The 25,933-nt window shown below is 42.3% G+C and overlaps 1 protein-coding gene across 9 annotated transcripts in view; it reads right to left on the minus strand.

Annotated features, from left to right (window-relative positions):
- The window catches only part of TCF7 (transcription factor 7), a 165,912-nt gene that overhangs the window by 30,296 nt on the left and 109,683 nt on the right, over positions 1–25,933 (minus strand). For all 9 annotated transcript variants that reach the window (XM_044280933.1, XM_044280928.1, XM_044280935.1 and 6 more), the window contains 2 exons: positions 15,757–15,889; positions 7,092–7,182 (listed from right to left, as the gene is read on the minus strand). In XM_044280933.1, the coding sequence (XP_044136868.1) occupies positions 7,092–7,182; positions 15,757–15,889 (224 nt within the window). The remainder of the gene's footprint in view (positions 1–7,091; positions 7,183–15,756; positions 15,890–25,933) is intronic.

Genomic DNA, 25,933 nt, shown 5'->3' on the forward strand with positions numbered 1-25,933 from the left:
TTCTATTTAACTTACTGCTTTGCTTTCTCCTCTCATTCACCTTTATGGTTAAATTTGAAGACTGGATTGAAGGAAAGCAGCATGGGCCTGCTGTCCTTGATTTTCTATGTATTTTGCTGCAGGTGTATAATTGACGTGGGAGACTCCTGAAACTTTTGTTAAATATACTCATTACATATCGTGGTCATCCGTGTGCTGTCCGCATCTGTATGTCCATTCCGCAAATGATAGAACATGTCCTATTCTGGTCTACAAACCTAGTGAAGGGAATAGGTCAGCCAAAAACAGGTATGCATATTTTGCAGACCTCAAAATACATATGGTCAAGTGCACGACGCCTAACTCTGTAAATATCCAGTTACGTAATACAGTTGCAAGAAAAAGTATGTGAACCCTTTGGAATGATATGGATTTCTGCGCAAATTGGTCATAAAATGTGATCTGATCTTCATCTAAGTCACACCAATAGACAATCACAGTCTGCTTAAACTAATAACACACAAAGAATTAAATGTTACCGTGTTTTTATTGAACACACCATGTAAACATTCACAGTGCAGGTGGAAAAAGTATGTGAACCCCTAGACTAATGACATCTCCAAGAGCTAATTGGAGTGAGGTGTCAGCCAACTGGAGTCTAATCAATGAAAGTAGATTGGAGGTGTTGGTTACAGCTGCCCTGCCCTATAAAAAAAACACACACCAGTTCTGGGTTTGCTTTTCCCAAGAAGCATTGGCTGATGTGAATGATGCCTCGCACAAAAGAGCTCTCAGAAGACCTACGATTAAGAATTGTTGACTTGCATAAAGCTGGAAAGGGTTATAAAAGTATCTCCAAAAGCCTTGCTGTTCATCAGTCCACAGTAATACAAATTGTCTATAAATGGAGAAAGTTCAGCACTGCTGCTACTCTCCCTAGGAAAGGCCGTCCTGTAAAGATGACTGCAAGAGCACAGCACAGATTGCTCAATGAGATGAAGAAGAATACTAGAGTGTCAGATAAAGACTTACAAAAGTCTCTGGCATATGCTAACATCCCTGTTAGCAAATCTACGATACGTAAAACGCTAAACAAGAATGGATTTCATAGGAGGATACCACAGAGGAAGCCACTGCTGTCCCAAGAAAACATTTCTGCGCGTTTACAGTTTGCACAAAAGCACCTGGATGTTCCACAGCAGTACTGGGAAAATATTCTGTGGACAGATGAAACAAAAGTTGAGTTGTTTGGAAGAAACACACAACACTATGTTTGGAGAAAAAGAGGCACAGCACACCAACATCAAACCCTCATCACAACTGAGAAGTATGGTGGTGGGGTCATCATGGTTTGGGGCTGCTTTGCTGCATCAGGGCCTGGACAGATTGCTGTCATCAAAGGAAAAATGAATTCCCAAGTTTATCAAGACATTTTGCAGGAGAACTTAGGCCATCTGTCCACCAGCTGAAGCTCAACAGAAGATGGGTGTTGCAACAGGACAACGACCCAAAGCATAGAAGTAAATCAACAACAGAATGGCTTAAACAGAAGAAAATACTCCATATGGAGTTGCCCAGTCAGAGTCCTGTCCTCAACCCGATTGAGATGCTGTGGCATGACCTCAATAAAGCGATTTACACCAGACATCCCAAGAATATTGCTGAACTGAAACAGTTCTATAAAGAGGAATGGTCAAGAATTACTCCTGACCGTTGTGCACGTCTGATCTGCAACTATAGGAAACGTTTGGTTGAAGTTATTGCTGCGAAAGGAGGTTCAACCAGTTATTAAATCCAAGGGTTCACATACTTTTTCCACCTGCACTGTGAATGTTTACATGGTGTGTTCAATAAAAACATGGCAACATTTAATTCTTTGTGTGTTATTAGTTTAAGAAGACTGTGATTGTCTATTGTTGTGACTTAGATGAAGATCAGATCACATTTTATGACCAATTTGTGCAGAAATCCTTATCGTTCCAAAGGGTTCACATACTTTTTCTTGCAACTGTATAACTCATAACTTTACCCACAAGTATAAGGATGCAAATAATTGATGGAATTGCAGTCCATCCAGGGGAAGATTTGCCATAGACCCTACAGGGAAATTCCCTGGTGGGCTGATGCATCAGGTACGTATGCCAATGGCTGAACTCAACTGTATCAGCTTCAGGATGGTGACATAGTTGAATACTGTGGTGAGGGTGGCAGTAGCTTGTGCTGAACGGTGGTATTTGGTTCTGTTGAGGCAGTATTTTTTTTGCTGCACTACAGTATTGCAGGCCCCTAATTCTGTCATACCTGTCTCCTTGAGTTGCCCTGCCTTTTTCAATTTGGATCTGCCAACAACATTGGGCCACTTTTAGATATTTTTCCAGGGCCACTTTAAACTCCCAGCCACGCTGTGTCATCTCACACTTGGTTGCACGGAATGTTGTTATATTGCTTTTTTTGTGGTATTTTCTTATGCAAAAATTGTAATAAAAACTAAAAATACTGGACCACGTGTCAAAGTGTTCCACCCGTATTTCTCAAACTGAAACATTCGCTGTGTCTGTACATGATGTGACAAGTAGGGACACTTTTTTTCCATCATACCAGGCATATTTTGAGAGAATGAGCAATAGCTATATGTCCAAGCATCGCCAAAACTCCACTAATCACGGCCAGTTTGGGTTTACATCAGAGCTGCCATTCTGTTTACAGGTTGTCGTACAACAATCACTCCCACACTACTTAAAGTTAATCGTGTATGTTGTAATCACACCAACAAATACCCAAGAGCTGCAGTTCTTCAGCTTACTTTGAAGTTCCACATTCCGTCCCCGAAGCAGAACAGAAAAGTGCAAAGTTAATCCAACAGTGACATTTGTAACTCCATGGGACAAATTACTAGAACACAAAAGGATTAAGTCCTTCACACCTTTTCCCTAAACGAGTCTGACATATTAATTATTGCGATTGGAAATCTAAGTTGATGGATAGGAAGGAAAATATTTTCCTTTCACCTTGATGGCCTACATCTTTAGAGGACTTATTCTCATCAGTGATGACTTACATCATGATCTGGAAATCACAACTTTTTCCCCAATGTCACAATGTACCGAGTCTTTGTGAGTACAAATTTAGGCCAGTTTCCATTCAAGCATAGTGTTAAATGCTGACATATTATAGATGACTGTCCCAGTCTGGTCACAGGTCTACTGACCTGTACCATAAGGGTCTAAGATGCTGTGAGTTCGAGACAGCAGAACAATGGTCAGGACGGGATGCTTGTCCATAAATGAGGTTGTCTAAGCTAAATAAGAACTCAGCCACTGTAAATTAGCTAAAATATCAAAAGAAGTAATACTTATCACTTTTCTCCCTGACGCTTCCAGTGCTGTGTCTCGGTCCTTCCCACCACGGACATCATTTTGTGCACACAGCAAATCACTGGCCTCAGCAGTACACAGGATGGAACATCACCGATGCAGCCAAGAAAACAAACAGCAGAGGGGAGGACTGGAACATAGCACTGGAAGCGACTGGGGGAAAAGAGGGGGTGAGTATACGTTACTTTCTTATTTTAGATCATTTACAAAGGCTGTCTTTTTATTTAGCTTAGCTCCTACAATTCCATTAAATCCAGCGAGCACTGCAGCCCCTTCGATATGTTGATTGTCGTGACTGAGGGCGAGAACCCCACTATTCAAACATTAATGTAAAAGAGCCCAAAAAGGCACCTGTAGTAGATTTAAGGTGCACCGGCAACCTAGCTCATTGGATCTGTCCAAGCCTGACATATACACATCTAAAATTTTACTCTACATTTTTTAACATTTAGTAGTTGTGCCTACACATTTGGGTGGACCTTTCTTTTTAAGAAGACCACCTATGTGATCTCGCTGTTGCTTTATATCACACTTGGTAGACTCCTGATGGTTCATAAGGGGATTGCCCAGGACTAGAAAAAAAGGATCCGCTATTTAAAAAAAAAACAACTTCCACATCTGTCCATGGGCTGTGTCTAGTATTGCAGCTCAACCTCATTCAAGTGAACGGAGTTAATGTACAATACCAGACACAACAGATATGGACCAACAAGGCAGTGTTTCTGGAAAAACAGCAGACCCTTTTTACTAGTCCTGGACAATCCCTTAAACACACTGTCACATTGAAATGATTCCACTTGCTGGACCAAAATATATACTATATAAAGATTTTCTAAAGGAAAGTACCTTGCTTGAATTCACAACATCTCCTAATAACCCGTAGGATACCAGCGCCGTACATGTACAGCGCTGGAAACTGGGACACAAATCCCAGCGCCATACAGCTACAGCGCTCTGATCAGGCGGGCGCAGAAGCTGTGCCTGCCCAATCAGCTGCAGGGGTCCAACAGTCACTGATCGCCAGACCCCTGTTGTATGCACCGGCATAGGTGAAAACTATGCCGGTGCATTAACCCTTCCACTGCCGCAGTCAGTGCTGAACGCAGCACGTGCGGTATCCTGCTGGGTGCGGGGTGTGCTTCGGGTCCCGGGTGGCTTCATGGCTGCCTTCTGTCAGAGCCTGTGAGATCCAGTGTAAGTGTAGATTTTTTACAGTGAGTAATACACTTACAGCCAATGCATTACAATACAGAAGTATTGTAAAGGGAATCAGACCCCAAAAGTTGAAGTCCCAGTGTGGGACAAAAAATAAAGTGAAATAAAAAAACTAACTTTTTTTAAAGTTTCAAGTAAAAAAAAAAAAGAATGCGTCCTTTTCCCAAAATATAGTATATATATATATATATATATATATATATATATATATATATAAAAATAGGGGGAAAAAAAGAAAAGTAAACATATTAGGTATCGCTGCGTCCGTATAGACCGGCTGTATAAAAATATCACATGATCCACCCCGTCAGGTGAACGCCATAAAAAAAAAAAAAAAATATATATATATATATATATATATAAACAGTATAAAAAAAGCTACCTTGCCTCACAAAAAGTGTACCAGTCATCTCATCCCGCCAAAAATGAGCCCCTACCTAAGACAAGTCTTATGTACTCAAAAATGGCACCAATCTAACAGTCACCTCATCCCACCAAAAATTAGCCCCTACCTAAGAAAATCTTGTTTTGTAGCAACACAAAAACAAGATTTTATTATGTTCAAAAATGATTTCACTGTGTAAAACTTATCAAAAATAAAAATGATAGACATATTAGGTATCGCTGTGTCCATAACAACCTGCTCTATAAAAATATCACATTATATGCCCCCTCAGGTGAAACAGATCGAACAGTCACCTCATCCCACAAAAAATGAGCACCACATAAGACAATCACTTAAAAAATAAAAACCAATGGCACCCATAAACCTATCCATCAAAATCTGTGCTGCTAAAACCATATGGCGCTCCTTCCGTTCTGAGTCCTGCCATGTGCCCCCACAGCAGTTTACCACCACATATGGGGTGTTGCTGTATTCAGGAGAAAATGGGTAACAAATTATGGGGTGCTTTTTCTCCTGTTACGCCTGGTGAAAATGAAAAATCTGGGGCTTATGCAACATTTTATTGAAAGAAACTAAACTTTTCATTTTTACAGCCAAGGGGGTCAAAGCGTAAAATGCTTAGGGGGTCAAAGTGCTCAGTATTCCCCCTTAATATATTCTTTAAGGGGTGTAGTTTCCAAAATGGGGTCACTTTATGATGGTTTCCGCTGTAGGGGTACGTCAGGGTCTCTTCAAAATACAAAATGGTGCCTAAAAAACATTCTAGTGAAATCTGCCTCAAAAATCCAAATGGTGCTCCTTTCCTTCTGACCACTGCTAAGTGCCCATAGAGCAGTTTACCGTCACATATGGGGTATTTCTGTAAACTGCAGAATCAGAGTAATGTATATTGAGGTTTGTTTTGCCGTGTTGCATAAAAAAAATTAACATAAAAAATCTACCAAAAAAGTAAAATTTCACCTCTATTTTCCTTTAATTCTTGGGGGAACACCTCAAGGGTTAACAAACTTTGTAACATACGTTTTGAATAATTTGAGGGGTGTAGTTTCTAAAATTGGTTCATTTATGGTTGGTTTCCATTACGTAAGCCCCTTAAAATCACTTTATAACTGATTTGGTGCTTAAAAAAATGGTTTTGGAAATTTTACTAAAAATTTAAAACATAGCTTTTAAACTTCTAAGCGTTCAAACATCCTAAAAAATAAAATGACATTTACAAAATTATGCCAACATAAAGCAGACATATGGGGAATGTTAACTGATAATCATTTTATGAGGTATTACTAGCTGTCTTAAAACTAGAGAAATTCTAATTTATAATATCGTGAATTTTTCCAAATTTTTGGTAAACTTATTTTATAAATAAAGGTGAAATATATCAACTGAAATTTACCACTGTCATGAAGTACAATGTGTCACAAGAAAACCATCTCAGAATGGCTTGGATAAGTAGAAGCGTTTAAAAAGTTATTACCACAAAAAGTGACAAATGTCAGATTTGAAAAAATCGGCCTGGGATTTAAAGGGAACCTGTCATGTGGATATTTGATTATAATCTAACTAATTATATTCAATCATTAACTACTAAAAAGTGCCTTAGATGTATTCACTTACTGGTGTGACAGATGGTTACCTTATAATATACACACAAAGATGCCACAGCTGATTGGAGTCTGTCACATTTTCTGTGGCATTTGGTAAATTTTTGTGACATTTGGTGGTGTTCACCAGTTTTCCAAGTGGTCTATGTTTAAGAAGTGAAAGTGAGTCTAGACCTGGATTATGGCATATTTACTATGTGTGACTTTTGCAAAAAAGTCGCAACCTATGCCAGGCAACCCCCTGGTGCTCTTTTACAGATAAAGGAGTAAACCACATTACACTCACACCAAATATTATATTAAGGCCCCATTCACACGACCGGATTTTTGCTCCTCATCTTATCATGTTTTGTGGACCCATGCATTTCCCATAAAAGTCAAAGTGGCGGTGTAAACATCCATTACTTTCAGCTTCATTATTATATTATCATATGATAAAGCAGGGTAACGGCATTTGACAAAATCGATGATATTATATGTCCATAATGAAATCCCTCATGAGCAGAGTACACTCACCAGCCCATGGAAGGTGAAATTGGTCCAACACCTCCTGGAGGAATAGGATAAAATGCAGGAATATCTGGTGTTTGGGGAGGTCTGTGTGCACCTATGGAATAAAAAGAAAATATTCAGCTACTTTAACTGGATAACTGAAAATACAGAGACAGCTAGCGGAACTCATCACGCACTCGCTCATACTTATATAGTGTATTTAATTCATTTAAACAAAATCAGCTCTTTACACTGGTTAGAGACAAACATTCAGTTACTTCGTGAATTTACTATACACCTGAAAATGATGATGTGATTCAATCTGTGAACCTTTATTAAAAGGATTATCCAAAAATGTGGGCAAATGCAAGTAATGTGATGAAATAGTAAAAGAACCAATATTTCCCTGTTAGATCCCCCCGCACTATGCCTCCTGCTGGTCTTTGTTTACTTGGCTGAAGCTATGAGGTGCCCATCCACATACATGACCACTGCAGCCAATCACTCAAGACAGCATCTACTTCCTCATACTGCAGCACCCACTTCGGACACAATGTTTCAGCTGATAGAAGCAGATTATAATTTAATTTAAAAAGGCTTTATTGAATTATAATTATTTTTGGTCTAATATAGCGGTTGTACAATGTAGTATACTAATTAAAAGGGTTGTTTGCCTTTTTATATTGATGACCTATCCTCAGCACTGGCCATCAATATCAGATCAGCAGGGGGCCAACTGCCGGCACCCCTGTCAATCAGCTGTTTTAAGAGAAGTCAGCCATCCCAGTGAAACAAATGGGACAGCGGAGTTGTAATTACTCCTGCTCACTGCTGCTATTGCGATGGTGAGAAGGTATACAATGAAGAAAAGGCAGCGCTTGTATGATTGCTGCATTCTCTTGAAACAGCTGATTGGCGGGGGTACCCGCAGATCTGATATAGATGACCTATCCTAAGAATAGGTCACTAATATAAAAAAGCGGACAACCTCTTTAAGCTATAATAGCACTTAACTTTTCAAGCCACATTTTTTGTATCCAGTCTGAATCACCACAGACAAGGAAAGCTCCAGGATCTCTATATGTATGCTACACAGATGCCTGCAGCCATTAAGAAGTACTGAAGCCCTTTAAAGGTAGCAAATAGCATCTGGTCATGTCCATCACCCATTAGGTAGATAGGGCTGGAGAGAGGAACATTGGTTCCAGCAGATTTGAATCTACATGTGGTTGGGGGGTTCCAGTGGGTCCAACTGGTTATAATTGAAAGGAAATGCATGATGAGAAAATTACCCATTTACGGCTACTTTCACACTAGCGTTAACGGTTTCCGGTATTGAGTTTCGTCATAGGGGCTCAATACCGGAAAAAAAAACGCATCAGTTTTGTCTTAATGCATTCTGAATGGAAAGCAATCCGTTCAGTATGCATCAGGATGTCCTCCGTTCCATCCCTTTTACAGTATTTGGCTGGAGAAAATACTGCAGCATGTTCAGGATCAGTTGCCGGATTCGGCATTAATTTCCATTGAAATGTATTCATGATGGATCCAGTACCAAGAGTTCAGGAAATTGCCGCATGCGCAGACTTTAAAAAGTTTGAAAAAAAGAAATACCGGATCCATTTTTCCGGATGACACTGGAGAGACGGATCCGGTATTTCAATGCATTTGTCAGAAGGATCCGGAAACAAATGATATCCGTTTGCATGCGTATTTCTGGATCCGGCAGGCAGTTCCGGCAACGGAACTGATTGCCGGATTCTTCTAACGCTAGTGTGAAAGTACCCTACATCAAGTTTTTATGTTAAACTTTTTTTCTTTTTAGAATTTTAATAATTTTTTTTTTACATATTTTCCATGACTCCATCTCTATTACAAAAAAATAAAAATAAAAAATAAAATCATGCAGTTTTTACATTGGCCACTAGGCCTAAAATATGTCAAGACTTATACTGTTCTTTGAGAACAGCCACATGGGCCATAGACACACTAGACTGGGGTGGACTCCAATGACTTCTAGGAAAACTTATAGGAATGTTTTCTAGGCATGTGGTGTTGGCAGTGCAGAGGTGAGGTGGGAGCAGATACGCTGCAATATCACCTATTGTGAATGGTGGATCCTCCACTATCTATACAGAGATGTTCGTTAGAATTGTAGCAAGAGGAAAAATAAAAGCAAAACAATGCAAGGCCTTATAGACATGAATGCAACCTATATCTGTATGATGTCCATGTGTACAACGGCCTGTACACAACTAGCACTCAGACCTAGAGAAGAAAGTGGTGCTTTTAAAAAGTCAGTGTGTGCGATCAGTGATTGTAATCAGAAAACCAGTCAGTATCTGGTGTGGCCACCATTTGCCTCACGCAGTGCAACACATCTATGTTCGCATAGAGTTGATCAGGTTGTTGATTGTGGCCTGTGGAATGTTCGTCCACTCCTCTTCAATAGCTGTGTGAAGTAGCAGAATATTGGGAGGAACTGGAACACGCTGTCATATACGCCAATCCAGAGCATCCCAAACACGCTGAATGGGTGACATGTCTGGTGAGGCCATGCAAGAACTCGGGATGTTTTCAGCTTCCAGGAATTGTGTACAGATCCTTGCAATATGGGGCCGTACATTATCATTTTGCAACATGCGGTGATGGTCGTGGATGAATGGCACAACAATGGGCCTCAGGATCTCGTCACGGTATCTCTGTGCATTCAAAATGCCATCAATAAAATGCACCTGTGTTCGTTGTCCATAACATACGCCTGCCCATACCATAACCCCACCACCACCATGGACCACTCGATCCACAACGTTGACATCAGCAAACCGCTCTCCCACACGACGCCACACACGCTGTCTGCCATCTGCCCTGAACAGTGAAAACTGGGACTCATCCGTGAACAGGACATCTCTCCAACATGCCAGACGCCATCGAATGTGAGCATTTGCCCACTCATGTCGTTTACAACAACTAACTGCAGTCAGGTCCAAACCCCGATGAGGATGACGAGCATGCAGATGAGCTTCCCTGAAACGGTTTCTGACAGTCTGTGCAGAAATTCTTTGGTTATGCAAACCGATTGTTGCTGCAGCTGTCCGGGTGGCTGGTCTCAGACGATGATGGAGGTGAACATGCTGGATGTGGAGGTCCTGGGCTGGTGTGGTTACATGTGGTCTGCGTATGTAAGGCCGGTTGGATGTACTGCCAAATTCTCTGAACCGCCTTTGGAGACTGCTTATGGTAGAGAAATGAACATTCATTGCACGGGCAACAGCTCTGGTAGACATTCCTGCAGTCAGCATGCCAATTGCATGTTCCCTCAAACGTTGCGACATCTGTGGCATTGTGCTGTGTGATCAAACTGCACATTTCAGAGTGGACTTTTATTGTGGGCAGTCTAAGGCACACCTGTGCAATATTCATGCTGTCTAATCAGCACCTTGATATGCCACACCTGTGAGGTGGGATGGATTATCTCGGCAAATTAGAAGTGCTCACTAACACAGATTTAGACGGATTTGTGAAGAATATTTGAGAGTAATGGGTCTTATGAGTATGTAGAAAATGTTTCAGATCTTGGAGTTCAGCTTATCCAAAATGGGAGCAAAACCGAAAGTGTTGCGTTTATATTTTTGGTCAGTGTATATTCATATATTATATTTTTGTATTTTTGGGGGGCGCTTTGCTGTCTCCTGCCCCCCAGGGACTGAGAAACTCCAGACAGGCCCCCTGTCCAACATTAAAAAGTAACTATACTTTTCTGACACTTTTTATATGTCATAGGGACATATCAAAAGTGTTGATCGGCAGGGGTCCCAGCTCTGAAGTCTGAGGCGCTTAGCAGAGTACTGCTTCTCCTCACTGCTGAGTGTGGTAGTGAAGATGGTCCCATAGAATTTCTATTGGGGCAGTTTACTGTATCGCACCCAGCTTTGAAGAGAAGCAGTATTCGGCTGAGCGCCTCAGACTGCTCGTTATAGATATCGGTGGGGGTCTCAGAGCTGGGAGCCCTTGTAAGTCCACTGCCCACCAAGGCCGCTCACCCTGCTAGGTGCCACCCGGTGAAGATTGATCGCTGCTGCAGGACTCTTCCTCCTAACTTCACAGCGGTACGCCGAATGGTCCAGCAGCTCCACAAAACCAACCAATAAAAAAGCTCCTTGCTGTAAGGCACTTACTTTTTTTCAGCATTGCTGCGCTGCCAGTGCTGTTCACAGTGTGCCCAGCGCTGATGAAAGGCAGAAAAAGTCTAAGGCTAACCTATGGCACTCCAGCTGTGGCAAAACAACTGTTCACTTGCTTGGCTGTTTTCAGGACTCCATAGAAATGACTATGGCATCACTGGACTAAGGCATATTGGTACGCCTTAAAGTAAAAAGCATCTATGACGCTTGTACAGGTATTATTGCGACCTCTGTTCAAATCCATTTGAACATGTGCATATAACACGCTTGAAGTAAAACTAGTCATTTATTAATGTAAATTCCTCATCATGTTCTCAACATCCATCTGTAGAAGTTACAGTTGCTGGTCAGGTCAGAGTAGCATTTTACATCTGCTCTTTATTAGACGGCACTGTTGCTCTTCTCTTCTTACAACTATTTTTTTACATATATATGCAGTTTAGGGTGACCACAGCTAACTTTCAATGTATGGGCAAACACTGCTCAGTGTATGTGAAATCCAGGAGCAAACCAAATACAAAGCTGCTGTAAGTAAGACTATTTCCTGTTTCATACAGTTTTTTCTAAGGATGACTGGTCGCTCTCAATTATGGTATAATGCACTTTCCATTTTCATCACCGCATGAACACTTAGCTCTCCAACTGCTGACAATCTACTTCCTATCTTCAGCCCATGCATAGCTCACTATGAGTTGTTAGTGGCTCGTTACCTGTACCATACTCTAAAACCAGATCTACAGCAAATACATGGATATACACTCACCTGAAGAATTATTAGGAACATCTGTTCTATTTCTCATTAATGTGATTATCTAGTCAACCAATCTCATGGCAGTTGCTTCAATGCATGTAGGGTTGTGGTCCTGGTCAAGATAATCTCCTTAACTCCAAACTGAATGTCAGATTGGGAAAGAAAGGTGATTTAAGCAATTTTGAGCGTGGCATGGTTGTTGGTGCCAGACGGGCCGGTCCTAGTATTTCACAATCTGCTCAGTTACTGGGATTTTCATGCACAACCATTTCTAGGGTTTACAAAGAATGGTGTGAAAAGGGAAAAACATCCAGTATGTGGCAGTCCTGTGGGCGAAAATGCCTTGTTGATGCTAGAGGTCAGAGGAGAATGGGCCGACTGATTCAAGCTGATAGAAGAGCAACGTTGACTGAAATAACCACTCGTTACAACCGAGGTATGCAGCAAAGCATTTGTGAAGCCACAACATGCACAACCTTGAGGCGGATGGGCTACAACAGCAGAAGACCCCACTGGGTACCACTCATCTCCACTACAAATTGGAAAAAAAGGCTACAATTTGCACAAGCTCACCAAAATTGGACTGTTGAAGACTGAAAAAATGTTGCGAATGAGTACGAATTTGGCGTAAACAGAATGAGAACATGTATCCATCATGCCTTGTTACCACTGTGCAGGCTGGTGGTGGTGGTGTAATGGTGTGGGGGATGTTTTCTGGGCACACTTTAGGCCCCTTAGTGCCAATTGGCCATCGTTTAAATGCCACAGGCTACCTAAGCATTGTTTCTGACCATGTCCATCCCTTCATGACCACCATGTACCCATCGTCTGATGGCTACTTCCAGCAGGATAATGCACCATGTCACAAAGCTTGAATCATTTCAAATTGGTTTCTTGAACATGACAATGGCCCCCACAGTCACCAGATCTCAACCAAATAGAGCATCTTTGGGATGTGGTGGAACTGGAGCTTCGTGCCCTGGATGTGCATCCCTCAAATCTCCATCAACTGCAAGATGCTATCTTATCAATATGGGCCAACATTTCTAAAGAATGCTATCAGCACCTTGTTGAATCAATGCCACGTAGAATTAAGGCAGTTCTGAAGGCAAAAGGGGGCCCAACACCGTATTAGTATGGTGTTCCTAATAATTCTTTAGGTGAGTGTATATCAAACACCTGACATAAAGCAGAACAATGTAAGGCCTTATTGACAAGAACGCAATTTACAGCTGTGTGCTGGCCGTGTGTCCAACGTGCTGCACACACATAGTGGTCCTATTCACACCTCCAATTTTCTGTATGGATCCTCAAGAATCTCAGGTCAGTCCAGGAAACCAATGAAGACTAACGGTTTCTTATATTACCAGGTCAGTGTCCTACACAGCACCAGAGACCTACTGTCGTATTAAACATTGTCCATGTGTTGCGGCCAAGGTCTAAAGTAATTCCTACAATTCAATCAGTGGTTGGAGGTAGGGGGGATTTCCCGTTTGGAGAAGGGAAAATGAATGAGGCATTAGAGACATCCGGCAGGCTATTTCAGCAGAAAACAGACTGCCGGAGTTCTCTCGATCCAAAATAGCCGGACAGTGCTGTCTGCCCACCGGATCTTATTGACTATAATGGGAACCAGCCACTTCCAGGTATATATGCCAAGATAAAGCCAGACAAAAGGTTTAAAGAGGGTCTGTCACCTTTACTGTCTGTTTTAGTAAATAGCTGTATTTCACATGAAATGAGAATTAAAGGGGTTTTCCCATCATACACAAGCGATATGTCCCCACTGTCTGATAGGTGCGGGTCCCACCTCTGGAACCTGCACCTACAACGAGAACGGAGCGGGGAAATGAATGGAGGGCGCTCACATTCACTTGTATGGGAGCAGCGGGGAGCAACAATTGGTGGTGGACGGACTCTGGGAAACCTGGGGTCCTCCAGCCACAGCTCTCCCCGCTCCATTCTCCTTTAAGGTGCGGGTCCCAGAGGTGGGAAAAAAACAAAAACAGTGCAATTGCGTTTTTTTCCAATTCCATCCCATTTGGAATTTTATTCCCGCTTCCAGTTACATTGTATGCCATATTAAATGGTGGCATTAGAAAGTACAACTTGTCCTGCAAAAAGTAAGCCCCCATACGGATAGGTGAATGGAAAAATAAAAAAGTTATGGCTCAAGGAAGATAGTGAAGAAAAATGAAAACGCAAAAACCTCCGGTATCCTAAGGGTTAGGCATCATGCACACGAATGTATTTTCTTTCCGCGTCCGTTCCGAATGGAACTATTCATTTCAATGGGTCCACAAAAAAAACCAGAAGGTACTGCGTGTGCATTCCGTATGTCCGTTTTTCCGTTCCGCAAAAAAATAGAACATGTTCTATTATTGTCCACATTACGGACAAGGATAGGACTGTTCTATTAGGGGCCAGCTGTTCCGTTCTGCAAAATACGGAATGCACACGGACGTCATCCGTATTTTTTGCGGACCGCAAAATATATATGTTTGTGTGCATGAGGCTTTATTTAGTATTTTTTTCTCTCAGTACTATTATTACTTTTATATAATATAGACATCAAGAGGGGCCCAAGAGGTACTTTAACGTGTATCACCTATTCACAGGGTACACGATAAATGTTAGATTGGTTGGGGGTCAGGTCCTAGTGATCAGTAGACCACCCTCATTGTTTTAATACTTCCCCATGCTTTGTGAACACTTTATAGAATTTCTTTCTCCCAGGAAGGTTCTGATACGGTAGGCTAGGGTCTATAGACTCCCCCTTCCCTTCTAGTGACTGGTGGGATGCTATAGGTGAGACACCCAGAAAAGGATGATCGTCCATTTTTTACTACGTATTCACGTCCTCCACTCAACGCTCATCATATGTGGCACTGCAATTTACCTTTTCAAAATAAAATTGTATTTATCTGCATAATGCCTAAAACTGCCTTTCTGAAGCAAATTTTTACTGATATTAGTTAAAATTAACCCAAAAATGTGCCATACAAACGTTTGTTGCTGCACCTCAAAAACAGGTGCAGCGAGAAACGTTTGTATGGCACATTTTTGGGATGATTTTAACTAATATCAGTAAGGCCTCTTTCACACGACCGTTTTTTTTCCCGTTTATGGGCCGTTTTTTCTGTTCCGTATACGGTCCATATACGGAACCATTCATTTCAACGGTTCCGCAAAAAAAACTGAATGTGTTCCGTATGCATTCCATTTCCATATTTCCGTTACGTTTAAAGATAGAACATGTCCTATTATTGCCCATAAATCACGTTCCGTGGCTCCATTCAAGTCAATGGGTCCACAAAACAAAAAGGAACACATACGGAAATGCATCTGTATGTCTTCCGTATCTGTACCTATTTCGCGGAACCATTTATTGAAAATGTTATGCCCAGTCCAATTTTTTCTATGTAATTACTGTATACTGTATATATGCCATACAGAAAAACAGGACGGAAAAATGGAACCGAATCGGAAACACAACGGAAACAAAAATCGGAAAAACGGTTCCGGAAAAAACGGCCTGCAAAACACTGAAAAAGCCATACGGTCATGTGAAAGAGGCCTAAAGGTTATGTTTTATACTGGTGAAGGTGCTCTGTGATAATAGGATTACTTATACCATAATAGTGACTGACTTGGACTTCTAATGTCCTTATTTATCAGAGCTGTGATTTCTTTCTGAAGTAAAGACAGATAAGGGTTATTAAGCACCATTGTTTCTTCACTGGGTTCAAGTTACCTTGTTTCTGGTTGAGGTCTGCAGGAAGATGTGGCGAGTGGGAACTGTGACTGAATGGCTCGTTGTTGTATGGAATGAGAGGTGTGAGAGGGTGGACCCCATGCGATGGCTGCACCACAGGAACCTTACTGGACTAAAAGACAAAATAAAATATTGAATTATAATCCTATAATCACCAAGTTTTGTTCAAAGAAGTGGCAGCATGTGCCACCTCTATAAACTAGTTGTATTTCAGAACATGGAAGAGAACATCCAGAAATGACAGCAAAACGCTACCTTCAGTATTGATCATTACTCCAGAGTTCAGGAGGAATTCATCATTAGCTAAAGGTGATTCGAGTGCTTTGTTGTAATTAACTTCACAACAAATTAATAACTATTCAGTAAAAAGTTGATTTCCTTATGGGGTTGACTTTGGGGCCTATAGTTGTGATAGACCACTAATGCCTAACTGGCAATGGCTATAGCAAAACACCATGCTACTTTGCTTTCTGTAAGCTCCATGTGGCTTTGTTTGGAGCCCCCACAGTAGACCTGTTGTAGTCAATTACCAACTATATGTCTGCCTAGAAAAACCAGACATGATATTGAGTGGCACAGTGCTTACCTTTGCTGTTGCCACTGATTCCTAGCAACAGTCTGGAATTGCAACTGTCGGACCCGGTCAACTGGAAAGTGGGGCAAATGCTAATGAAATGTCCCCTGAGTATATCATGGTATAACTCCTAAACAGTAGACATGAAATACCCGTGTCAATAAAACATGCCTTGGGATGCCAGATGTATTTTGTGATGGGGTAAGTACCGGTATGTTCTTTTGTGAAAGTCATACAAACCACAATGAGCGTTTTAAAAAACTCCCCCTCCTTTAAAATATTAATAAAAAAAATTGACATCAGCATGTTCACAAACTTAACCCCTTAGTGACCAGCCTGTTTTGGGCCTTACTGACCAAGCGCTTTTCTTCCTTTTTTCATCGTTGCGTTCCAAGAGCTATAACTTTTTTATTTTTCCCTCTATATAGCTTTATGAGGGCTTGTTTTTGCGGGACAAGTTGTAGTTTGTAATGGCGCCATTTTGGGGTACACATAACTTTCTGATTAACTTTTATTAACTCTTTCTGGGAGGGAGATGGGAAAAACAGCAATACTGCCACTGCGTTTTTAAGTTATAAATTTTATGGCATTCATTTTTTGGTATAAAAAAACTAATATCTTAATTCTCTGGGTCAGTACCATTACAGTGATACGAAATACATATAGTTTTTTTTCCAGTTTTATTACTTTTTTGCAATAAAACTCCTTTTTTTTTTAAAGAATTTTTTTTTTTTGCATACTTCCCAAGACCCATAACTTTTTTCTTTTTCTTTATATGGAGTTGTGTGAGAGCTTGATTTTTGGGGGATGACTTTTTGAGCTATTGCGTTTTTTCAGTGACAACTAAGGCTACTTTCGCACTTGCGGCAGGACAGATCCGGCAGGCTGGTCTCCCTGTCGGATCCGTCCTTCCGCTGTTTCACCGTATCACCGCTCCGTCCCCTTTGACTATAATGGGGACGGGGGCGGAGCTCCGGCGCAGCACGGCGGTGCACGGCGAAAGCCGCCGGACTAAAAAGTCCTGCATGTCCGTGCTGCGCCAGAGCTCAGCCCCCGTCACCATTATAGTCAATGGGGACGGAGCGGTGGTCCGTCGAAACAGCGGAAGGACGGATCCGACAGGGAGACCAGCCTGCCGGATCCGTCCTGCCGCAAGTGTGAAAGTACCCTAAGAATAAATTAGTAATTCAGTTTTTTTTTTTTTTTGTTTTTTTTTTTAATGGCGTTCCTCGTAGGGAATAATTTACATGATATTTATGTAGTCCGGGTTGTTATGGACGTTGCACTGCCAAACATATGGGGAAGCCTTTTTTTGGCAATTTTTTTTTATTTAAAAGCATATTTTCAATGGGAAAAAAAAGCTTAATTTTTTAATGGGATTTTGTTTTATTGAATCATTTTTATTTATTTTTTACCACTTAATAGTTTCACAAGGGGACTATAGCAGACAGCTTTTTTTATTGCTTTTAAAATGCAGTGCACTATCACTATAGTGCATTGCATTTTTATGACAATACTATTTTGAAATTGACCAGCAGGCTGCGCCAGAAAGGTGCAGCCTGCTGGAAATTACTCAAGGCTGGTCTGGGGCCTACATCAGAGCCCAGGCAGCCTTCACACACATCGGCACCCCACGATCACATTTGCAGGGTGCCAATGGGAGACAGGGGGAGTCCACTCCCTCTGTCAGCACTTTACATGTGGCAGGCGCCATTGCCTGCGACATGTAAAGTGTTAAACAGCCTGAATCGGCACTCCTGCCGGTCCAGGTGTTTCACAGCAGGGCCCGTCTCATGTGAGAGTCGGGTCCCCGCTCCCGCGGAAAACGTGCAGCACTTAGACTGGGCCGCTGTAAAAAAAATGGCCCAGCCTAAGGCCCCTTAGTGACCACCGTAAAAAAGCGTATGGGTGGTGACTAAGGAGTTAAAGAAATGCATGAAGCAATGCATTATAGAATTTATTTTTAAGACCCAGATTTTTCCATCAGGGGAACTTGCATCTTCAGAAGGTGCAATAACTAGATACATTACCACTTTGATATATTTTTCTTACATAACAATATCCTTCTTATGTGTTATTTCATCACATCAAAGGATTTTGAGGTAAAAGCCAGAGAAGAATTTTTAAACAAGTAGTGAGTCCCTTTGTTGGTAGACCATATGTCAAGGAACATCTTGCTAAGGGTGGATTATGCCTCTTATAAAATCGAGCCACAAAACAGATTATCCTGACAGCACGAGGTAGCTCATATTTCTACATGAGAAAAAAATTCAACCCCAGATCATGGTGATAAAATTCATTTCTCAATAGCCATTAACAGTATTTTAAGGCTGTGCCTATACGGCGACTTTGCCCATAATGAGCATCTGACAACCAAACATCACTATGCAGCAGTGCATCTTCAAACAATAATGGAACTGAATAGGGTCACAGAGCGACTCGCAAGTAGTCACGACCATAACCCTGCATTCTCAAAAAAATCCAACATCGCTTTCTTCTCGGTTCTGCGGTCGCTGAAGCAGCTACTTGGGAGACACACTGCAGCAAATGTCAATCAGATGTTTGAGAAGGCACTAGCGCTCGCAGTTTTGAGGCCAAAAATTTCACAACTGAAGACTATATGCAACATTTTGTGCATATATGGTGAGCCTCGCCAATTTCAGAAGTGGAGTGAAAATTAGGTGAGGATTACAGATGAGATGTCTCCCCACATTGCACTGGTGCCGTTTGAAGGAGCTCACGAGCGGACCCGAACGCCTCCGTCCAGCCCTGATGCAGTCTGAATGGAGCGGATCCGCTCAGACTGCATCAGTCTGGCGGCGTTCAGCCTCCGCTCCGCTCGCCTCCGCACGGACAGGCGGACAGCTGAACGCTGCTTGCAGCGTTCAGCTGTCCGCCTGGCCGTGCGGAGGCGAGCGGATCAGTTCAGACTTACAATGTAAGTCAATGGGAACGGATCCGCTTGAAGAGGTCACCATATGGCTCAATCTTCAAGGGGATCCGTCCCCCATTGACTTTACATTGAAAGTCTGAACGGATCCGCTCAGGCATCTTGCGCACTTAGAAAATTTTCTAAATTATTAATGCAGACGGATCCGTACTGAACGGAGCCTCCGTCTGCATTAATATGATCGGATCCGTTCAGAACGGATCCGATCAAGCGCTAGTGTGAAAGTAGCCTAATATACTTCATTAGATTTTTTTACGTTTTACTTCCAAAATAGGCACCTGAAGTTCAGGCATCTATAGTGCTTTGGAGACAGTACACTGTCTCCAGGGGTTAAATATAAATAATTAACTCACCTCATCCACTTGATTGAGCAGCCGGCATCATCTTCTTTCTTCCTCTTTCAGGACCTGCAAAAGGACCTTTGATGATGTAATGGCGCTCACCACGTAGTTGGCGTGATGACGTCAGCGCAGGTCCTGCTGAATGAAGATAGAAGGATCTTCTATCTTCATTCAGCAGGACCTGCACTGACGTCACCGTGGTCACCACGTGGTGAGCACGATTACGTCATCAAAAGGTCCTTTTGCAGGTCCTGAAAGAAGACAATGCCGGCTGCGCGATCAAGTGGATAAGGAGAGTTCATTTTTTTTATTTTTTAATCTCTCAATCCATATTTTACTAAGCATTTTGTATTAAAGGGGTTTTTTCAACACGCTATTTGATACTTACCTGCTCCCGGCACACCGTCCACTTCCTGGTTTCGGCACTCGGCAGGGGGCGGGCTCCATCTTGATCGATGTCTTCTCCCGGCCGGGCCGTGCGCTGTACTGAACGCGCACACAGAGGCCGCGCATGCGCCCTGGTGACTTCTTCCTGTTAAGTATACTATACTGGCCAGGAAGAAATCACCATGCGCGGCCTCGGCGTGGGCGTTCAGTACAGCGCGCGGCCGGCCGTGAGAAGTCGTCGGCGTACGCGCGGCCACCGCGATTCCTGAGAAGAGCGGTGGACGTAACCAGGGGAGACGGAAGACAACAGTCAGGTAAGTATAGGTTTATTTTATTCTAAGGGGTGGGAATTTGTTAATTAGATATATTTAGAAAAATGATCACTGTTAAATCATTAACAGATTGATCATTAAGATGAGAATACCCCTTTAAGAATGCTATTATTTTCCCTTATAACATAATAAAATTTACAGAACACCTAACCCAAACCCGAACTTCAGTGAAGAAGTCTGGGTTTGGGTCTGGGTACCAAATTCCGTTTTTTATCACGCGCGTGCAAAACGCAGGTTTCCTGCAATGCACACACGATGCATCTAGAGCAAACCCGGGACGCCCGTGTGAAAGAGGCCTTAGTTAGGCTCTTCAGATGTTGCCCTAGACTGGATTTGAACCCAGGACCCCAGCACTTCAAGGCAACAATGTTAACCATTGAGCTATATATATTGGATCATAACTAACTGTACCTAGCAGAAAAAAAATCCTGTAAAATACAAGCTCACTTTAGGGGCCGATCACATGCTAACACACATAACTACAGCATATGCAGATTAGCTTTTTCTTTCAAGAGCAGGAAGAATGTCTCTGCAGTGCCATCAAGTGGAGGTAGCTAACGTTTTGGAGATGGCTCTTGGTTTAGCTGATATATTTATTCAATAAGGCCTGTTAAAGGGTTGGAAATTGATGCCATGACAATTACCTTCACTAGATGGAACTACAGAGACAGAGAGCCAATCTGCATATTATTTTTGCCATGGAGCATCTCTGTATGCCAGCTCTACGGTTCTTTACAAGGAGGAGAAGTACTCTTCAAGACCTATGTCAAAGACCTCTTACCTAGCCGACCAAGCACCCTGCCGACCAAGGACTGTCCTTATCCTTTAGGAGAGGGCTCTTGGTTTGCATTAAAGCCTTAGTCATGCTGCAAAGTCTGTTAACCCCTAATGACCAGACCTAACAAGGCCTTAAAGGGGTTGAGCAGGCCTATCCTCAGGATAGGTCATCAATATCGAATTGGCAGGGTCCGACATCCATCCACAGAAGATCAGCTGTTTAACTTGAAGCCGGACCTCCATGTGATCGCTACTTCCTGTTGATTACAAGGCCTGTTGTCTCAGAAGTTTCAGCGGTGCAATGTAATGACAAGTACTCGCTCCATTCACTCAATAGAATCTGTAACATTATTAGGTTAAATGTGTTGGACATAGACTCTAGGTTAGCTAGCTCTGCTAGGTGGCACTACACAGACAGCTTTTTTGAAAAGTTCTAACCTGAATATCTTTTGCCTGACCTATAAATCTCCATACACCACCTATGGTGTTCTCAACAAGGAAAAAACGTAACTCCAAAAACATACATAACTGAAACCGATCATTGTGTGAGAACTATCACCTACACATTTAGGTAATCCACAACGCACAATAAACTGGCATGTATTTTAGCTTCCTTTTATCATCTGTTTTATCTTACATCTTCTGTCTTGATTGGTACCTGGGACTGCAAGGCTCACTGATAACCGAAACAATTCCTCCCACATAGTTTTGCAATGACTTTCACTGTCACCAAACTAAAAATATAAAGAGTCAGTCCAGACAAAGCTTGTGGTTTCAAACCATGGATATTCTACCTACATGGTGGTGGCAAACATAGGATTTTATTATGGTAACATTTATTTCACATTTAGTCATATAATAATCATGTGCGATAAAAGGGCAGCACTAATACAATAAAAGAAACATGTACTTGTATACAAGAAAAGCACCAAAACTGCAGTGTGTATGTGAGCTCAGTATCCAAGCCATGACTAAACAGTTAAAGGGGTTGTCTGGGTTCAGAGCTGAACCCGGACATACCCTTATTTTCACCCAGAATGCAGGGGAAAGGCGAGAGCTGGGGAGAGCATAGGAACCCAGGAGGCGGGGGGGAAGGAGGGGGGAGAGAGCTGGGGAGAGCACAGGAACCCAGGAGGCGGGGGGGAAGGGGGTGAGAGCTGAAGAGAGCACAGGAACCCAGGAGGCGGGGGTGAGAGTGAAGGGAAAGAGAAGGAACCCAGGAGGCTGTAGGGGCGAGAGAGGGAGGAAAGCGAAGGATGCTGTGTAGGGGCGAGAGCACAGGAACCCAGGAGGCGGGGGGGGGGGGGGGGGTGAGAGCTGGGGAGAGCACAGGAACCCAGGAGGCGGGGGGGATGGGGGTTAGAGCTGGGGAGAGGACAGGAACCCAGGAGGCAGGGGTGAGAGTGAAGGGAAAGAGAAGGAACCCAGGAGGCTGCAGGGGTGAGAGTGGGAGGAAAGCGAAGGAACCCAGGATGCTGTGTAGGTGCGAGAGCACAGGAACCCAAAAGGCAGCAGGGGTGAGATACTACATGATTAGCTTACTTACTATTAATGTGAGGCACATGGAGGTTCAAAATCAATAACACCATGTGCCTCATGTCAAAAGTAAGTGACAGTAACCCTATATTTACCAATAAGTGCAAAAGTACTTGATGGAGTCACTTACTATTAATGTGAGGCACATGCAGAGGTCGTACTACATTTTCTCCGAAAGAGTAAAAATACCCCTGCGCTGATGAATGGCAGGAAAAGGTTTAAGGTGTATTGGTACACCTTAGACTTTTTTCAGGGAGAAAAATGGCCTGAACAAGACCAGTCTATGACACTTGTAGAGGCGTTATTTTGACCTCTAGGCACATGGTGTTATCAAATTGGACCTCTATATGCCTCACATTAAGGCTTATTTCACATGAGCGATACAGAATGAGAGGGTCTGATAAGGGAAAGTTCTGAACAAACGTTTAATCAGTTTTTTGTGATTGCGTTCAGTGTTTCATTTTTTTCCACGTGGATGCAATCGGTTTGTGACATGTTTTTCATACACATGAAGAAAACCTGAAGAATAACAGTCAACAAATAGCAACCATCAGTGAAAAACGCATTGCATTTGGATGCCTTCTGTTTTTCATGCAAGCCCACTTTATAGAATTTTTGTGATTTTTCCTGAATGCAGAGATGATCAGTGATAATCTTCATGTGCACATACCCATTGAAGTGAATGGTTCAGGATTCATCTCATAAGCTATCTATTCACAAAACGCATCACATCCGGATAGAAAACATGCTTGTGTGAAAGACGCCTAAGTTAATTCATAATTTACCTCACAAATTAACCCCATGTTACCCATTATATGAGGAGGTACCTGATGGAGTCACTTACTATAAACATATGGCACATGTTTTCTTTAATTTGTGTCTCACATTAATAGCAAGTACCCCCATCCGGTACCTCACAAATTAACTCCATATGGTACATCATATAATAGTACCATTTAGGGCAACGCCACATGGAGAAGCATTGGGGCAGCCAAACACTGCTCCAGGTTATGGTCTCCGTTTTTTAAATGATTGTACAGGGTTGTCCAGCTGCTTGATTTTGCCGGAAATACTGTCAGGACTGTAAGATTTTTGTTGTCAAATTCTGGTATCACGACAACCCTTGTAGCGCATACTTATAAAGTCTCCACAGTCCTTCCTATCTTTCTGCTGCTACTGAGACAATCTTCTTGGTTGTGCGACATCAAAGAGAGGATGTACAGGGAGTGCAGAATTATTAGGCAAATTAGTATTTTGACCACATCATCCTCTTTATGGATGTTATTAACCTACAGAAGGCCACCTGTCAACCAGACAGCTACAATTACCACTTGTAAAACGTCCAAGGTAAACCAAAACAAACAAGTGGAAATGGTATATAAAAATATAAATTTATTATAAAGTATAAAGAATGGAACAGCTACAGAATTGCAAGAATACATAGAAGCACAGGGTCACTAACACCACAACACACCAATGTATCTGTGGGCGATAGCGCACAGACAGGTACATCTTTATGGATGTTGTCTTACTCCAAGCTGTATAGGCTCGAAAGCCTACTACCAATTAAGCATATTAGGTGATGTGCATCTCTGTAATGAGAAGGGGTGTGGTCTAATGACATCAACACCCTATATCAGGTGTGCATAATTATTAGGCAAAATGGGTCAAAAGAAGGACTTGACAGGCTCAGAAAAGTCAAAAATAGTGAGATATCTTGCAGAGGGATGCAGCACTCTTAAAATTGCAAAGCTTCTGAAGCGTGATCATCGAACAATCAAGCGTTTCATTCAAAATAGTCAACAGGGTCGCAAGAAGCGTGTGGAAAAACTAAGGCGCAAAATAACTGCCCATAAACTGAGAAAAGTCAAGCGTGCAGCTGCCAAGATGCCACTTGCCACCAGTTTGGCCATATTTCAGAGCTGCAACATCACTGGAGTGCCCAAAAGCACAAGGTGTGCAATACTCAGAGACATGGCCAAGGCAAGAAAGGCTGAAAGACGACCACCACTGAACAAGACACACAAGCTGAAACGTCAAGACTGGGCCAAGAAATATCTCAAGACTGATTTTTCTAATGTTTTATGGACTGATGAAATGAGAGTGAGTCTTGATGGGCCAGATGGATGGGCCCGTGGCTGGATTGGTAAAGGGCAGAGAGTTCCAGTCCGACTCAGACGCCAGAAAGGTGGAGGTGGAGTACTGGTTTGGGCTGGTATCATCAAAGATGAGCTTGTGGGGCCTTTTCGGCTTGAGGATGGAGTCAAGCTCAACTCCCAGTCCTACTGCCAGTTTCTGGAAGACACCTTCTTCAAGCAGTGGTACAGGAAGAAGTCTGCATCCTTCAAGAAAAACATGATTTTCATGCAGGACAATGCTCCATCACACGCGTCCAAGTACTCCACAGCGTGGATGGCAAGAAAGCGTATAAAAGAAGAAAATCTAATAACATGGCCTCCTTGTTCACCTGATCTGAACCCCATTGAGAACCTGTGGTCCATCATCAAATGTGAGATTTACAAGGAGGGAAAACAGTACACCACTCTGAACAGTGTCTGGGAGGCTGTGGTTGCTGCTGCATGCAATGTTGATGGTGAACAGATCAAAACACTGACAGAATCCATGGATGGCAGGCTTTTGAGTGTCCTTGCAAAGAAAGGTGGCTATATTGGTCACTGATTTGTTTTTGTTTTGTTTTTGAATGTCAGAAATGTATATTTGTGAATGTTGAGATGTTATATTGGTTTCACTGGTAAAAATAAATAATTGAAATGGGTATATATTTGTTTTTTGTTAAGTTGCCTAATAATTATGCACCGTAATAGTCACCTGCACTCACAGATATCCCCCTAAAATAGCTGAAACTAAAAACAAACTAAAAACTACTTCCAAAAATATTCAGCTTTGATATTAATGAGTTTTTTGGGTTCATTGAGAACATAGTTGTTGTTCAATAATAAAATTAATCCTCAAAAATACAACTTGCCTAATAATTCTGCACTCCCTGTAGTTGCAGACTACATGGGAGACAGTTTGTAGTCAGAATCCACTAGACCAGGGATGCCCAACCTGCTGCCTTCCAGCTGTTGCAAAACTACTCCCAACATGCTCTTATATCTGTAGGCTGTCCTGTCATGCTGAGAGTTGTAGTTTTGAAAGAGTTGGAGGGCCACAGGTTGGGCATCCCTGCACTAGACAGACCGGTATCTTGATTTCTGTCATCATCTTCTACTAAGCATTACATCATGTTTCCCAAAAG

This window comes from Bufo gargarizans, chromosome 2 (genome assembly GCF_014858855.1).
Source record: "Bufo gargarizans isolate SCDJY-AF-19 chromosome 2, ASM1485885v1, whole genome shotgun sequence".
Taxonomy (NCBI): Eukaryota; Metazoa; Chordata; class Amphibia; order Anura; family Bufonidae; genus Bufo; species Bufo gargarizans.